Source organism: Biomphalaria glabrata, chromosome 8 (assembly GCF_947242115.1).
Source record: "Biomphalaria glabrata chromosome 8, xgBioGlab47.1, whole genome shotgun sequence".
In the NCBI taxonomy this organism is placed as follows: Eukaryota; Metazoa; Mollusca; class Gastropoda; family Planorbidae; genus Biomphalaria; species Biomphalaria glabrata.
This window is the reverse complement of record NC_074718.1, coordinates 27,457,301-27,474,937: the sequence shown is the minus strand read 5'-3', so window position 1 is coordinate 27,474,937 and position 17,637 is coordinate 27,457,301. Positions and strand designations below refer to the sequence as shown.

The 17,637-nt window shown below is 40.0% G+C and overlaps 1 protein-coding gene across 1 annotated transcript in view; it reads right to left on the bottom strand.

Annotated features, from left to right (window-relative positions):
• LOC106064135 (serine-rich adhesin for platelets-like) overlaps positions 1 to 17,637 on the bottom strand; it is a 77,695-nt gene that overhangs the window by 22,394 nt on the left and 37,664 nt on the right. The window contains exons 8-9 of the mRNA XM_056038903.1: positions 9,821 to 9,875; positions 6,439 to 6,515 (exon numbers count right to left, since the gene is read on the bottom strand). Coding sequence (XP_055894878.1) covers positions 6,439 to 6,515; positions 9,821 to 9,875 — 132 coding nt within the window. The remainder of the gene's footprint in view (positions 1 to 6,438; positions 6,516 to 9,820; positions 9,876 to 17,637) is intronic.

The following is a 17,637-nucleotide window of genomic DNA, read 5'->3' as shown; positions in this document are numbered from 1 at the left end:
TAGGTGGAAAATTAACAAGGGAAATATTTGACATTTATTAAATGAGTGGGGAAAAAAGACCCTGAAAATGTTCCGGATTAATCCTGGTGACATTCTGCGAAAGGTCAGAGTGAAGATAGCAACAAGTGCTACTGAAAGGAAAGAGTTGAGGCACTATAAAGGGCAGAAGCGCACCTTCAATCAACTCAAACAACTCGACTTCTAAACAAAACAACAGATAACGTCACGACAATCTTGGTCTCCTGACTAGAAGTACACTCCGCTCATTTCAGCTGGACACAACACTTGATTGTTGTTGTATGACTCTGATATAAGCTTAGACTACAGACGTTGTGTCCTTTTCACTTTGAACAGAAACTCTATCTTTTGAGTATGAGTTTTAACATAAGCACAGACACACTTATGGGAAGAAAGGTGAGAGCGCGCGCACACACACACACACACCAAAAGTAAAAGTGACAGTGACGCTCCAATAATTCCAATCCATGAGAACCGCATTAGGTTCAAAAGGACCCAAATGTCCTCGGTTGAATAAGACTAATACTTCTAAACTAAATCAAAACGTTTCTAAGCACCAACTCTGCGAACCAGCAATGTGTGTGTGTATTTGTGTGTGTGCGCGCGCGAGCACTCTATGCATACAGTCCTAATATTGTCAGCAATAACATTATACTTTCTTGTCAAAGTTCCAGTCATGTGCCCTTTAGACAATGATGCCGAGATCAAAGGGAATGAATCTCGACTAAATAAAACGTAACTAACACTAATAATAAATACAACAGACTGCGTGAAATGAAAACAACAAATCTATACGGCAAACCAAGTGCTAGCAATGAGATAGTCAGCTTGACATGCTAGCTCTAACCCAACGGATGGAAATCATTACTTTGCTTTTTAAGGCAGTCTGGAGAAAAAAAAATATAGGGCGAGGGTTGGGTAGGACGGAGGAGTTTGTATTGAATGTCACGACCGAAGAGAACAATGCAAACATCTGCTTATGGCACGCTAGTCCGTTGATAAAACAGGCTTCAGCAACGTGGCGGAAATTTCAAAAGTAAAAAAAAATAACGATAATAAGATCATAGAAATATAGTTTAAGAGAAAAAAAAAGGACATTTAGAAATCTAGAGAAGAGGGGTGTACATAAAATAGGGTTTAAGTCAATTGCCTTGAGGGGAATTCAATGAAGACAGGTGATGAAGAAACAAAAGAGGAAGGGGGACAATCGATTACCATCCAAACAATCCATTTGTTAATTAAAAGCCATTCTATTGCGTGCTCTCTCAGCGGGCGACAGGAACAGAAAGTCGAGCTACAATGAATGAATACCAAGAACACCAGCACAAGCACGGGAGGGGTACCGCTATACAACACAGAGATACACTTGGACCCTAGGATTTAGAACCCCATGAAAATATAACATTTCGGTTATAATATTACAAGATTAAGTAGGAAATATTGTTGCACGAATGTAAATAAACAGTTAATAAAGTTTTAATGTTGACATAGAAAGCATATATATATATATATATATATATATATATATATATATATATATATATATATATATATATATATATATATATATATATATATATATACACACACTCATATTAAAACAATGGGGAAAAGTCACGTGACATTCAATGAGCCCATTTATTGATCAACAAGCTAAAAAAGTTTCCCGCCAAAACATTAACTCTCAAGCAGACGGTAAGCGAGCTAGTTGATGTACGATCAGGAAGGGCGAGTGCCATCCAATTAGAACTCTCAGCAGAGATCAATAATACACGGAATCCAGAAGAATGAAACAACAACAAACAAACAAAAAAAAAACATTTTCTTTTTCTCATTAGGTTTTGGGTCTAGAGCAGGATAGAATTATAAATGTTTTGTTTGGTGTAATGCACATATTGTAAGACAACTTTCCTTGTGGAGAATTAAGATTACTATTATTATTACGTTAGAAAGGAACTAATATTCATTCTCTGCCAGGGTCGAGCTACGTTAGAGAGAAACAAAATTCATTGTAGTCCCTTTAACAGTGTTTACTGAGAAATTTTCTGGTGACGTGGCAGGTGTACATAAGTACCGCCCTCTGACAGGCAACAAGAATACATTCGTTGCCTACAGCCGAAAGAGGTTTATAATCACGTCTCGGAAGAACGATTTCATGATATCAATATTCATTTCTGTCGTCCGTTTCAGCCGTTTAGCTCCTCTTATTCTATCATTATTGTTAGCTAGTATTATAGTCTAGACTTTCTTGAAAGGCTAACATTACATTATTATATAATTATCTCACAGTAAACCGCGAACATATGGTATATTTTAAACTGCAACAGTATAATAAATAAATATAACATTATATACAGCAACTCTCCCATCTGGGTGTGACGTGTGCTTTTCTTCATAACAATTATAGTTTATAGTCTCGAACGGTGAAAGTTTGCACCGTTTTCAATATTTAGAGACACCAGCCTTAAAGTCCATCAAATAACGCCAACAAGGCATTGGGCTTGAAAATTGTATTACAACAAATCAATGGAAACAAAGGTTGTGCTACTGAATGTACAATTACAGCCTCCCCCTCTCTCTCCCTCATTGCTTGGAGAATGAGAAGAAAAAAAACCAGTCCAGTCCTCCAATTCCAAGCCAGACGCCCAGTCTTGAGACACTTGATAGAATATGCTAATTCCAACGTCAGTTTTGGTACAGAGATTTCCAGACTAAGTCTGTGAAGAAGGCTAGGGACAAGTCGAAGGAGAGAAGGGGGAGATCGTAAAGATAAACTTACCACGCAAACAACAACGGACGGATGGTCCTTAAATTTGGAACCTTGCCCAAAGCTGAGGGAAACTTAAACCATTTCTTTGAGTGAACTCTTGGGCATGTCAGACAATAATTTTCCAAAAAACCTTATAACGTAGTCATCCAACTGACAAGACGGCGTCTGGAATCTATCGTGTGTGACACAATCAAACATACCATTTGGGGAGGGAGGAGGGGGGGCAACAATACGATTCCAAATGTAGAGAACGGCTAAAAATATATTTTATCCCAACATATTGTCAGCTTTGAGGTCATTCATTTCTACTACCTTGACAGTTTGACACTGTCAGATGTTTCCACCTGTAACCTTTGTGAACCCCTCTAGTCTCAGTTACCGAAAATCAGCATTGACACGCCGCCTTAGTACTCCTATGCGCGCGTGCGATACAAATGTCCGCATTGAATGGTCAGACCTGGACAAGTCAAGCGGGGTCAACATTTCTTGACGTCAACAGTGGGTCCTGTGAGAATTTGTGTTCCCATAGCGCTCTGCCAAGTGAACGCAAACAAGGGGGAGTGTATTTATAGTAACACGTGATCACAGAAACGTGATGCACTTCCCCTACTGTCCCCATAACACACACACACTCCCCCACACTCAATCATGGGATATTAAACTGGCTGAAAACAAAACGTTGTTTTTCCCCCCTTAACGTACAGATTGCAAAGTTTCAGTTGAACGTCTACACAGTGTGGGGCTGGAGAGAGACAGTGAATTTACAACCTAGGAGGTTCGCTACATATCGTATCCAACCTAAGCTTAGGAAGGGAACCTGAACCCAGCGGAATGATATCTCAAGTCAGCTTTGGACAATTTAGTGGAAATGATGATGTCGGTGATATTTATAAATATGACTTGGTGACAGTGATATGTAAATCTTTCTTGAAAGGTTGTTTCAAAGTAGATAGGACAGGTATTTAAAAACAACACTGTTACTTCACCCCACCCCCTTTTCTCTGGGTTTCTTTACCCAGTCTCTCTCTCCTCTGTCCAATATGGTAATAGCGTGCCGGGGTCAAAAGGCATTACAATTCAGTATGGAGGTGTCCCCGTGAGCCGCCTCGAGTCGTCCAGCTAATCATACAATGCATTCACGCCCACCGGCCTCAGATCAATCTCATTTCCGATTAGACCAGCAGTGGGCCCACGGCCCCGAGGGCCTCTTCCCCCTGTCTTTTTAGTGGCGAGCTAGTGGACGGAATCTAAACTTGGACGGATTGGCCCGGCACAAGTGGAGGAAGGCGACGAAATGCGGGGTGGAGGCGGACAAAAGAAAGTGGGTGTAGAAAAGAAGGCGGCGGCCATTGCGCAATATCAAAACCCGAGATTTGGTGTCTGGTTTGCTTTTGTGTTGGACATCTGGAGAAGGGGGTGGGTGGCCATAATCAATGACAAGATAATGTTCTCTGACGAAGGGGTGAAAACAAAAAATTGGTTGAGGGTGAACATGAAAAAGAAGAGAAAAAAAAATGAATTAGTAATTTTTTTTTGTTCCATTCTATGAATGACAGTAGGACTGACATACATTATACAGAGCCCATGGGAAATACAAGGCTATGATTGCAAAGGAAACATTCGGATAGAATACTCCACCAAATCACGCGCCATTCCACTGGTTATCAAGAACAAGAGCAAGCAACTCATTAGATGACAACTCCCAAAGGTCTAGTGGTCTATTTCTATCAAGATCCACCTTGTTTTTGTTTTGTTTTTTTCAATTCATTTTAGTCTGAGAACAATAAGTTAATACTGAAAAGTTGAGCTTTAAACCAGGGAGGGATGGGAGGAGACAAGCTGAAGCTTATAAACACAATGAATGTCTAGCCCGCTGATCTAGTACTGCAATCCAATGTTTGGAGTTGACGTATTGATTTCTTTTATCGTTGTGTCATTTCAACATACAAAAACGATATTCACTCCTTAACATTCACTTCGACATTTACATTGCTTGATGCTGTCATAAAAGAAGAAATGAAATCATGGCACAGCAATGAACGATATTCTGTCTGCATGAAACAGAAGCAAAGAATCAAACGTCAGTTGTCCTGTATGGCGCCTGACAAAGGGGAGAAGAAGTCAGGCACAAGCCTAGATAGGTGAGCCAGCATCGCCTCACACTGTAAGCACGTTCTGACACCATCTTCACCAGAGAACAGAGTATTATTTCCCCCAGTCAGAGCTAGTTTCAGAAGAGCCGACCAACTGAAAGAGTTATATGCCGGGAGAGAAGAAAATGTGGAGTGGTTCACTAAAAATAACTTCACAAAAAAAATCGAAAAAAAAAAAAAACGTGTTTCCCTCTCATTTCCTGCTTACTACGCCTTCTCGTGAGGGGGGATAATGTGGTGGATCGGGTTTCATGACGCTAAACAGAACAAATCAAATTCAACAGACAGGACTAAATGCCAGTTAGATCATTAATTTAACTACACCATACAAATTAAACGTTTTTAATCTAATTTAAAAAAACAGAAGTTAGTTTCTTGAATCGAGTACATCTGGATTCTTCAGAGCAGTTTAAAGTGAAAAGGAATTCATGATAGGAGGATTTGTTAATAATTTGACCACATTTTGACCGAACTTACACCTTCATTAAGTTTATAAATTTAAAAAAAAAGGGACAATTAGGCATTTTGGAGTGTGGTAGTTACATTGTAAAAAGAAGACAGAATATCTTATGATTTGTCTACCATCAATGATTTGAAAAGATCATAACTTAACCTATTGTTGTTTCTAGACTCTAAATAACTTAACCTATTGTTTTTAGACTATAAATCTAGCAGCTCGGCAACGAGCCTGTAAGTCTGTTATGACTTCCGCAATGAACGACTACGCTGTTGAACTGTTGAAATGTCAACATATAACAAGGCCAACACGTGTTGTTATGACCCAGTCAATCATTGCGAGCCACTATAAGAAACAAAACATCAGGGAGGAAAAAAGGGGAGGGGGTGTTGCGATTAAATATGCACGCTTGGGGCTACAAGCTGGCTTTGAGAGCATGTCAAGGTGCGGATTTATAGTGCTTGATGAGGAATTCACTGCCACAGGTAAACAGATATACTACCTGGGCCAGGTAGGAGGACAGAAAACGTTTTCCAGCCTTCTTATTTGAACGTGATTTTATACAGACTATCTGCGCGCGCGCGCACACACACGCACGCGCGCACACACGGTGTCCAGCTATGAAATGTATACATTAAATTTCCCATTCGGAAAGCTTTAACACAATACATACGAGTAATGTCTACATGTAGGCAGGTATAAAATGGTGTCATTATGTTTGAACATGGGCCCCAAAGGCCTAACGTCTTAAAGACTTAAACCAATGCTATGCTACACATGTACAACAGATCACTGCAGTTGAGTCCACTAGTTATACGATGCACAATACTCTAGAGAGACAGAACTTGCATTGGACTTTCTACAAATTGAAAAGCTCTTACAAAGTTAACTACTTTAGTTACTTTTGAAAGAAATGAGATGAATAGCGCTATAGTATTTCAATTTTTCTTCCTGTGGGATTATTTTAACTATCTTCCCCCCAACCACTCTTCCTGAAAGTAGAAAAACATCTGACTCTCACATAGCCATGCAAAACTTACCTTTTGACAGGTGCCCCAGAAGGTGTGCTGATCACTTTGCCTTTCTTGGACTGGCTAGCGCTGGTGTTGTCTTCAGACTGAAACAAGTAACATATATGAAGTTGTCAGTGAATATGTCTAACTCTTAGTTGTCAGAAGATGTCATGAAATCAGTCTGTGGTGGCATGAATGGGAGAGATGGATGGGGATATATATATATATATATCAACACTATACACGCTAAATAACACTTCTTAAGTTAAAGTAGGTAGGCCACGTTATAGTGGAGTTTTTGTGCTTTTGTTTGAAGTGCATTCCCTCCCCCAGAAGCTCAGTTTGTGACTTTTTCAGTCCCTTCGCTTTCCACAGAGTTTTGGACTCCAGAAAAAACTCTGATCACAATGTACATCAAGTTGATATTAAGAGAACATCTGAAGCAAGACCGACAACTCAAACGGAGGTTAGAATTTTGATACTTTTATGTACAGAAAACTAAATAGTAACGTTCGTTTAAGTCATTTCTTCTGTTTGTGCTCAAGTACAGTGAATAGCCCCATACCCACAAGAAATGAGCATATTCTACGGCTTAGATCACGAGCCTTGTTTCGTCAGATAGAAGTTCGATCAATCTAGTTTATACGAACAGGTAAATAGTTTCTACGTTTTTCCAATCATCAAGACACCTTTCAATTCTATAGCCTCGAGCTACACATAAAAAGATCTACTGATTCCTATGAGTCTCAAACCACAACAAATGTTCAAATCCCCCAGAGAAAATGTGTTAGATAAGTACAGACTTATTTCTGCACAAACGCCGGCGATATTATTAGGCTTGTACCTCGATGATATTGCATATCACAAGTTTCCATAAGTCACCGAACTGTCCGATTTTATCTCCTGACTGTGAACACGCCCCCCCCCCCTTCCCCAGCTCAGTAATGCAATATCTTTCATTTCTTTTCCCCAATAAAACTAAAAGGCGAAAAAAAAAAAAAGTGCCTTATCTCAAAGTACAGCGGACGGATGTTTAACGCTGGTCACCGTGAGTCCATTAGCAGAAGATGTGCAGGGCACGCTGAACTAGTTGGAAAATGCGGAAAAGAAACTCGATTGGTCTGTCTGGGCATGCGTAATAATCATTCCAAACGTGTGGAGGATGTTACCAAACAAACAATGTCTACTAAAAAGGTGTTTATTTGGGTACTGGTACTCTCGTGGAGGACTAGAGGGGGGATAATCTTCATTAAAAGCCGACAATGCGATAACAAGGTCAATAACATTTTCCCCATAGCAATCTGTGTTCTAGAATACGTCATGTTCTAACACAACACTGACACTCGGCGAGGCTCCACTGCTTAGAATGAGTGCTGTCCTAAGAATTGAATCACGTGGAACAATAGCCCCCACCGGTCCAGTTACCGCAAGTGATCAACTCTAGGAGTCAAGTCACAGGGGTGTCAAGAACTATACAGGTCATCTGTCGACAGATTCTAACACTGGATTCTCGGCACGACTCTCGCCCCCCCCCCCCCCTCATGTCTGAAACAGTTACCTGACTCCGGCTTCAGAGTGGCGTACAAGTGTTACACGTGCAAACATACACAGCCTTCCACCCCCTCACAGATCTCCAAATGCTTGCTATCGGATCTCCGTCCCACCGCCGCCGGCCCATCCCAGCGACTCCCAGTTGATGTGCAATGCTCTGCCTTCCAGTGCCAGTAAGAGCAACAAGGAGGAATCAAAGGCGGTGGATGGAGACACAAGAAGGATGGTCTGAGACTACAGTTTATGAGCAGGTTCGAGTACTGAGTGGGTCAGCAGGACCGGGCTTCTATTGGAGGAAATATCGGACTAATACAACAAAACATTATGAACTCGGTCTTTTTCACCCATGATGAATTTCAAGATGTGCATGTTTGTTTTAAATGTTATAAGTATTTTAAATCTATTTACTCATTAAAATCTAGTTTTTTTTTATGCTTATCTTATTAATTTAAAAAAAAAAAGGATAATGTCAAAAACTAACACAACTGTATAGAAAAATGTCCTCTATTGTGTGTGTGTGTGTGTGTATGTCTTCCCCCACTTTAAAAATGTCTTTTAGATTTCTCTATGTCATGCGTGTAACAAAAACATTGCCTAGCCCAAGCGCCGCATTTGTTTACAGTGCACGTCTATAAATCTGGAGGTCAAAGATCACAGCTTCTCTACAACAGCCATACATCACCACTGAGCACTACCGTTCGCTTTAGGTCACGACAGCAACTGCGTCTCTAAGTCACGTGACTTAACCCCTCCCATTGCCTTGTTTTTCTTTCAGTGGAGCCAATATTTTAATGGGTCCTCCATGGATCATTGGTACCAGGAAATCTAAGTATATATGTGTGTCTGTGTGTTTTAAATTAAGAGTATGTATTAGTTACTACTGTACAGTCCATATTACTTCTCTCATTCGGGGGGAGGGGGGATTTCAGAAAAGGATTTTCTTTCTTAATCTCCTTTATTGTTGGTTTAATTCTATGAGACTGTTGTTTTCGGACTTGCGTGTGAGTGTGTGTCGCTGATGTTCTAATGACTTCGCCGTTCCTGTCTCACAAAAGTAAACGCAATAAATCTGTTGAGTGAATAAGTCAACGAAATACTCCATAGTGTCTACTGGTCTAAGTTTACAGCGCATCTAACTGAAAGACTCCTCATCGAAATCACATCTGACTACCTTCGTCTCTTAATGACAGAGCAGCATTTCAAATAATTTGTCCACTTCAACGCAGAATACATGCTGTTCCGGTGGGTTCATCAATGAGCACTAAAACATTTGAACAATAAACAAAGTCTTATAAAACACAGTGGCGGCACGGTTTTGGGGGGGGGGGTGGATACCACTTTATCAAGGTATCACTGTAACGAACCACTGTTGAAATGAAGTCAGTGATGACAACTATTGTAACAAGACACACACACACATAACATCCTTCCTCTCCCTTACACTAAGCCGACTATTCGACTGGATTTCCCCCCACCAGCTATGACAGGCACTTCATGAACGTTTCCCCAGCACTAAAAGCAATCAAGGGAAAGTTAAGACCAGAGAGTCTATGTACTCGGTTATCCCTGGAGTAGACTAGTACCGACTGGGATGGGATGTATGGACCCCCCAACACTTTCAAGAGTGGAGGGGGGCGCGAAAAAGAGAGGGAAGGAGGGAGTACACCCAGGAAAATCTGTCAAATAGTCGGGAGTGTATAGGCCACAAAATAAACTCGGTCATGGACACGTGAGATGGGGGGGGGGGAGGTACCGAAGTGCAGAGAGAAGCAACACTAGCAGGTAGCGAGCACCAAAGTGTTATCATTGTATAAAGCCTAACTCTTAAAGCGGGTAAGAAGTCGTGAAAGTAACTTACCGCTGACTCGGCATCACTGTCCTCACTAAGATCGAGATCACGAGCCAATATGGAGCTGTAGAAAAGAAACAAATACGAATGAGAGCGTCAGATGATAGGAACACACACACACAAATGTATTTTTATTCCAGTTTGTTGCTAGTCAGAAGAGGTTTTAGAGAGATCCATTGCGTGCAGCGAGTCAAACATTGGGCACACACAGAGAGAGAGAGAGAGAGAGAGAGAGAGAGAGAGAGAGAGAGAGAGAGATTTAAATGGAAAGGAGTATGTTTTAACACAAAATATTCATTGCTGAATGAAATCTTTAAATAATGCACACTTCAACATTAGATGCATTATTTTGGAATTCTATACTTTTTATCAAGTATGAATACCGTATCGAGTGATTTCTTCAATGTCAATAAAGGAGAAGGGGTGGGGGGGGGGCATGTTGGTATTTCTACTCATTAACTCCCTCTAGGAAGTTCTTGTGCCTACATTTCACCAGGTAAAGTAGTGCCTTTCTCTCCCACCTATTGTGCTTGTGTTGTCTGGATAAACCTTTTGATGGCCGGTAAAGAGATTAGACCTGGCCAGCCAGTGTTTTAACACTAGTTTCCAAACCCTTGAGGAACCGTGTCAATACAGACACTATTTGCCCCGACTGCAGCAGTCAGAGCGGAGTTGTGCAGCCACACGTGGGATTGTCTCGCACAGTCTATAAATAATGAACCAACCGTGTTCCTTGGATTTCCTGTCCATTTACAAAGTGCGATTACATTCGATAAGAATTCAATAAAATACATTGGGAGAAGGGGGGTGGGCTTCTAGGTACAGAAGTTCAGGATGTCTGGAAGCTAGATAATGGACTGGGCTGAGAGGAAAGGGGAACACACAAAGTTCGCCAAAAGAGTTGGACCAAATAAATCAAATTATATTTACATTCTATTTAAATTTAAAATGTGGCTATTTTTGTTGTTGTTGTTGTTGCTGTAACTGAACGAAACAAAAGTCTGGCTCGTAATTAACAACAGAAATTAGTGTAGCTTTAGTGATTACTGAAAGCTTCCTAAAATATGGTAACTAGTAAACAATATCAAGTCAGGAGCTATAAAACCAGACGTTCTAAAGCCCCACTTTGTACGATCAGTGTAGTTCTTATACATGCCACAATTGAAACAAATATTTTGTAACTTGTTAATCACTAATAATGCAGACATGTAAATATGAACAAGACGATTTTCAGAGATTCGTGAATAAAGAGATGCATGCACCCCCCCCCCTTTCTCTAGTTCTGTCTCTACACACAGCTGCTGCCTGCTTCAGTCACAACCACACACTTGTAGACTAGAAACGGTCCAGGCAAAGCACTGATTAACTTCAGCTTCAAGCACATTGGATGTATGGCGCTTAAAGTCTACGTTGAGAGGACCAACAATGGTAAAAGGGAAGGACAATCATAAAATGGATTATTAATTAATACATAATTAGCACACACCCTCAAATTCCCTCCCCCCTTTTTCCGTTTCAATTTTTGTTTATTTGTTAAAACTCTATGCGGCAGACACACTTGTGGAAATTATATAATAATTGAAAAGTGATATCTTTAAAAAAAAAATGTCTAAATATTGATAGAAGCGAAGATATTAGTTAAAGGGAAAGTGGCTGTGGGTCTCACCTGCAAGGACAAAAGAACCGTCGCTATAAAACTAAGGTTTAAATGTCTCTCAAATACAGAGAAAACGAGAAAGCGTTCTTGAGGCTCCAATGTTGTCTAATCAATCTTTAATGACTGTAGATTGAATGACATTAAACGAGCCTTCATGTTCTCACGTTTCCTGTTAATGCATTTCAAGTGTTATTCATCTGGTATTAAAAAACAAAAAATCTGTCTGCTTCCGGCTTGTCTGTAGTCAATGTCCAAACTTCAGCTTTTAAACTTAAAGGGTTAATATAAATCTAATATTGAAGTTGGTGACAATGTATACCATACAATTTTAGTATGAATGAGTAATAAACAATAAAATATAAAAATATAGGTAGTTAAAAAAAAAACTATTTACATTTTTAAAATATACTTCTTTAAGCTAATGTTGGGAAGTTCTGATACTCCGTGGCACTGACCTACATGATTACCTAAATATAATGGCCCATGCCTCGCCTTTAACGAGTAACTCGTTTCAATTTTGAGCCTGCCTTCAGTACGTTTTAACGTCATTATTCTTTACTACTAACTCTTGAGGTACACTTAAGTGTCGTAGAGTCTCGTAGATCTAGGTTCAGGAAGAAACTCCATCATTAGTCAATAGGATATCAACACATTTGAAGCCTAAGTAGAACGACTCCTCCGCGCACAGAGCACGCGAAGGCCTAGTGAATGAACGCACCAAAGCAGACATACCCACACACAGACGTGCACCCTCACACTTCTAGGTATCAAGTGTGACTTTCAAAAAAAAAAATATTTGAATCCAAGACCTTTCAACCTAAAGTTAAGTCTATTCTATCTCAAAGGACCAAAGGATGTCAGTGTTGACTCTGGGTGCCTCCACATCAGCCCCTACTCCATTTTAATTAGCTAGCTCTCGTGTGTACTCACTGTACACAATCTCGAGCATTCTCAGCCGTACACGAGATAATGTATTCCTCTAGTCACTTTTCGATCAAAAACACAGACAGAGGAAGAGGTTAGTGACGTAGTCACATAAAGATAACCATAAATACTCTGCCCATTAGTTTCAGCCAAGATCGATAACTTCATTATTACTACTAGTTGTTGTTTTTTAAAACGAGAGAGGGGAAGACTTAGTCTCGACGTTTCCTAATCATACCAAGAGCGAAATTAAATTAACTTTTTAGTTAGCTACTGTTACAACTAATTATACTCGTTTCTCCGCAGACTCACCAGGGGTGAAGCCAAATACAGATATTTGTTATTGTTAGGAAGGGAGTGTTGGAGGCCCCCCATCCCCGTGTGAGAGGGAGAGACACAAAAGAGAAGAAAGAAAATAGGAAAAAGAGGGTGAAAAAAAGGTAAGAGAGAGCGAGGTTGTCCATACCTGTACATGCTGTCTGGTGAGACATTCGATGACCCTGAGGATAAATGACCATCTGTTTTACCTCCGTAGAACAGGAGCTCGTGCAGGGGCGATCTCTCACGAGGGTTGGACGTACGGCCACCGAAACCACCACCGTTTAGACGATGGTACAAGTAGCCGCTCATGACCACCTCTTAATACCTTTCTCCCTCGACCATAACAAACCACAGGTGGCCCACTTGGTTTAAAAACAGCAACCACAACAAAATATCCAAAATGTGCGATACGGTTTTAGGATTGACACAGCAACATCACATAATGAAATCCTCTATGTGCATCAAGTCTTGAACAACACCGAGACATATCCAATGTCATTGTAAGAATAGCACATGGTAACACACACACACACACACACAGACTAACTACGTAAAAGAGGACCAATCTCCTTCCATAATGTTTGGCAGTACTCCAAGCGTAGATAGCCTACAATACTGTACATTGTCATCACTGGGTATATAGAGAACTATATCCGCTTAAACTGTGCAGTCTGGGGAGAGGGGCTAATCGTGCTACATTCCTTGTTTGAACTCGGTCACACGAATGACATTTATTCTGAACCTAAATCAAAAGGAAAATTTCGCACAAGTGAATCAAAATATGTTCATCACAAATGAGAGAGGCGCAGGTTCGGAGCGCGCAACGTGCACACAGTATTGGATACAAAACATACGCTACAAACTTGGTGGTAGACAGTCATCACGGAACATACGCCAGGACAGACCAAAACTAAAAATTCGTTTCAACACCTCATTTTATCTCTTTGAAAACGCAGACGCCGGAAGTGTTGACTTTGTATGCTTTATTTCAGACTGATTGTGCTCCCTAGACACACACAAAAAATATACTACTTATATGTAGCTATGAAATAAAGAATGATCAATAGTTTATCCGAATTCATTTTTTCCCCCAAAGTCTCACCATTTTTTTTTTAAAGTCAAAGGCATGGATCTTTTCAATATAAAACTCTTCGCCATGACTGATAGCTCTAGAGATTTGTTTGTTTCCATTGAGCCTGAACTACAAGGGAAGGAAACAAAAAGGAAGTAAATTATGGGGAAAACCCCTCCAGTATTTATAGATGGGCCGTTGGGTTGGCCACCTGACATCCTTTTCAAATATTGGTCACAGAAACTAATAATAGATAACTACCAAGATAAAAATTGACAAATTCAAAACTGACCAAACGAATAATAGTTTATAAAAAAGAGAACTAGCAGATGGACACGGGACACTTTTATATCACTACGTAGTGCCACAATCTAGATCATGCCTCAGTTACACTTACACCTGTAGAAACATTTTGTAGGCTAAGATACGTCATTCAAGTTCTTTTGGCGAGTGCTCCCCTTAACCTCCAGACAAATGTCCTGTCTGCTAAACCTGCTTCATACCCAGACACCCCCCCCCCCCCCAAAAAAAAAAGGTTTATGTTCTGCATCACAGTAAAAAGATTGTTATATGCAACAATCAGCCACAATTGCAGCCTGAGTATTCGCAACCTGGGTAATTGATGCGGCCCAATTCGTTGAGAGAAATATCCAAGATCTAGAGGTCTCAGTGGTGTAAGATTTCAAACGCGATGCACATACACAGAGTGCTTCTAACGAGGTTATTGTTCTGTGATACCAACGCGTTTCATTTTTTTCAAATAACCTTTGGTAAGTCTACATAACAACATCAATAGGCCAATTCATCATTGTTCATCGGTATACACTTGACGAATTGTTGTTGGTTTGGGTTTTTTCTTTTTTTGCAACTTAAGAAAAACATTTACAGTTTTGCGTTCAGTTGAGAGACTTCCGGTTAGAACTGCCCTAGAAACCAGGCATGACTGAATTGGAAGTGACTTGAAAAGGTCAAATCCACCACCACCTCACTAGGACGCCATGCGACAATCAGCTTAAAGCAATCATTACAAACTGTGACGGCGTATTTGCCAAGAGGCTATTAATAGAATGGTGCACTGACGCAAGACACTGGGGAAATACTGTCATGTAGTTGATGTACTGCGCTATAAATATTATATATATATATATGTATATATATATATGTAACGAGAAGATAACAGAACATACAGATTTAGTCTGTGGTACCATCGAACATAAGGATGAATATGTTAGCCAAAAACTTTAACGTTACAACGACATAAAAGAGTAATGACATTTCTAGTAGGGGAAAAAAACTTTCTGGACAACAACAAGATTTTCTTATTGGACACGATCAAGAGGGTGGAAGAATCCCTGTATGGAGGGAGTTCAGACCAACGAACTGTCCATACCTCAAAGGACACTTCTATCACGTACAATTAGTGCATCAGTTAGGCTCTTTAATTATTAGACTCTGCTATTCATGACACATTTCAAACCATATATAAAACTCACCGAAACACAATGTCTATAAATATTAAACCATACACTTAAGTGATCCTGATGATTTTGACCCTAATCAGATCTAAATATCCCAGATTGTCAATGCGGATACACAGAAAAACACGGAGAGATAAAGCACAAACGCCAGCCTGAAGCGCCATGATGAAACACTGCACGAGACACGAAGTTAATCCTTCTAGAAGGTTTTTTTTTCTTTTTATTTCTGTGACAATCGCATCATCCGTCAACGCTGTGGCCACGTTTGTACCACTAAGTGAGACGTCTTGGCGCGCGTGAGACGACGTGCAATCTATGCTACCTCTCAGAAATGCCACACACTCCAAACATCAGCTAACTCCGGCGAACGTGCAATTAAAAATCACGATAATTTAGCGTCATCACGCGGGGCCAACCAGCCAGTTGTAGTCTACCTACAAGCACTGTATGACAATAGCTAGCTGCTAGCAGATGTTTGTTGAGTGTCGGCAAAGACAAAATATAGCCAACGTGATTTCTACGTCATATATCTATGTGCTGGAAAGAGAACATGACATACACTACAGAAACACAGATCTCTACTTGGTCTTATGCCAAACAATAAAGAACCATAAAATGTTATCAACAATGAGTGACTGACACTGTTGATATAAAAGTAAGAGCAATATATACAATTATCATTATTATTATTTGATTTATATCGCTCGAGCAAAAAAAAAAGGTTCAAAGGGCTTCAAAAAAAAATAAAACACATCGAAAACTCTTTACAACGGAAAGTTATGAATGAAATAAAAAGAGTCCAATGACTGCTAAATACAAGACATACAGCGTACGGTCTAAAGATGGACATAGTCCCCAAGCAGTCACTGTTGATCATGTCCTATATCCATCATTGTTTAAGGCACTTCAATTCACAGCTTTTAAAAGCCAGCTGGCAGGTGATCAAAGTATGAATAAAACAAAACTCTAATGGTAAGGGAAGACCAACCAAGAACCGGTGTGGTCTAGTTGTGAGGCGAGGGCATCGACAGCAGCTGTGACCATTGTCAGTGTTCAATATTTAATCAACATCTACAACGAATTTAGAGACGATTAAAGCTTGGCCTTAAACTTCTGATCAAAAGAAAACTCAAGGTGGGGGGAAAGAGAAGAGGGGAAGTTTTTTGTTGTTTTTTATACAAGGTACATTCATACAGCAATAAAACAAAACAAATCATGGCATGCTTTACCAGCCGAAACAAATATTATTTTAGAGCAAATTCCTCCATTCAATGTGTTCTGGGACAATGGTGAATTCATGGTAGAATGCTATTTCAGCCTAATGAGTCAGAATGTAATGGAGAAATGTGTCTTGCATTATGACAGCAGCAAACCGAGTAACCTGCCATCATTTTCACGCACAGTTACAACTTCTTCATTAGTCATGATTCACACTGGAAGTAGAATTGTTGACCAGATTTTACAATACACGTTTGGTGTATTCATTGAAAAAATGAAGATAATTGGATGTAGTCACCAACAGGTTTTTCTGTCATTCAATGTAAATCAACGAGAGAGTGGAGTGGGTTTAGAAAATAACACAAGACTAGATATGGAAAAACAACTCATATGACTAAGTCGTACAAAATATGTATAGTGTACACAGGATAGAGACAGAGGAGATCTGTAGACACATTGTAAGGGAACGTGACTGCTGATCTCTAATGACTGAATCTCAAAACAAGACACGAAACTGTAGCAAGTCTATGACACGGCTGAGACGTAATGTTTTAGTGGTGGGTCTTTGAAACATTCCAGTGTCTAGAACAGAAAGCAGACCTGTATGATGTAACATTAGAACCGTGACTAATGAGAGAAACATCCAGCAGTCAGGACATCCCCTTCCATCTCATCATCAATTAACGAACATAAAATGGACAAATTTGAATGCATAGTATTCACCCTTGATAATTTGTTACCTCCCTTTTCCAACAGTGCCCAAGTAACCTACAAGTCTATTCAGAGAGAGAGAGAGAGAGAGAGAGAGAGAGAGAGAGAGATGGGACGAAACTCCAAACATTTTATATAGGCGAAAATATTCCCAGGAAGACACAGACAGATGGCCCTCCAGACAGATGATTGACATATTCAAGAGAGTGAGTGAAGGGGGACAAAGACACGTTCAATATTAATCCTAGAAGATCCTGCACAAATATATATATATATATATACACCTAAATAAAACAAAAGGAATGCTCTATAAATGGCCATACAGAAGAAACAAAAATTAGTACTGGGCCTTAACCAAAGATGAAGTCAAAATGGCCTCTGAGTAGAATGTTATCCATCGGTTCCATGGTCCAGGAAATATGACATGTAAATCTACTTGATAAAC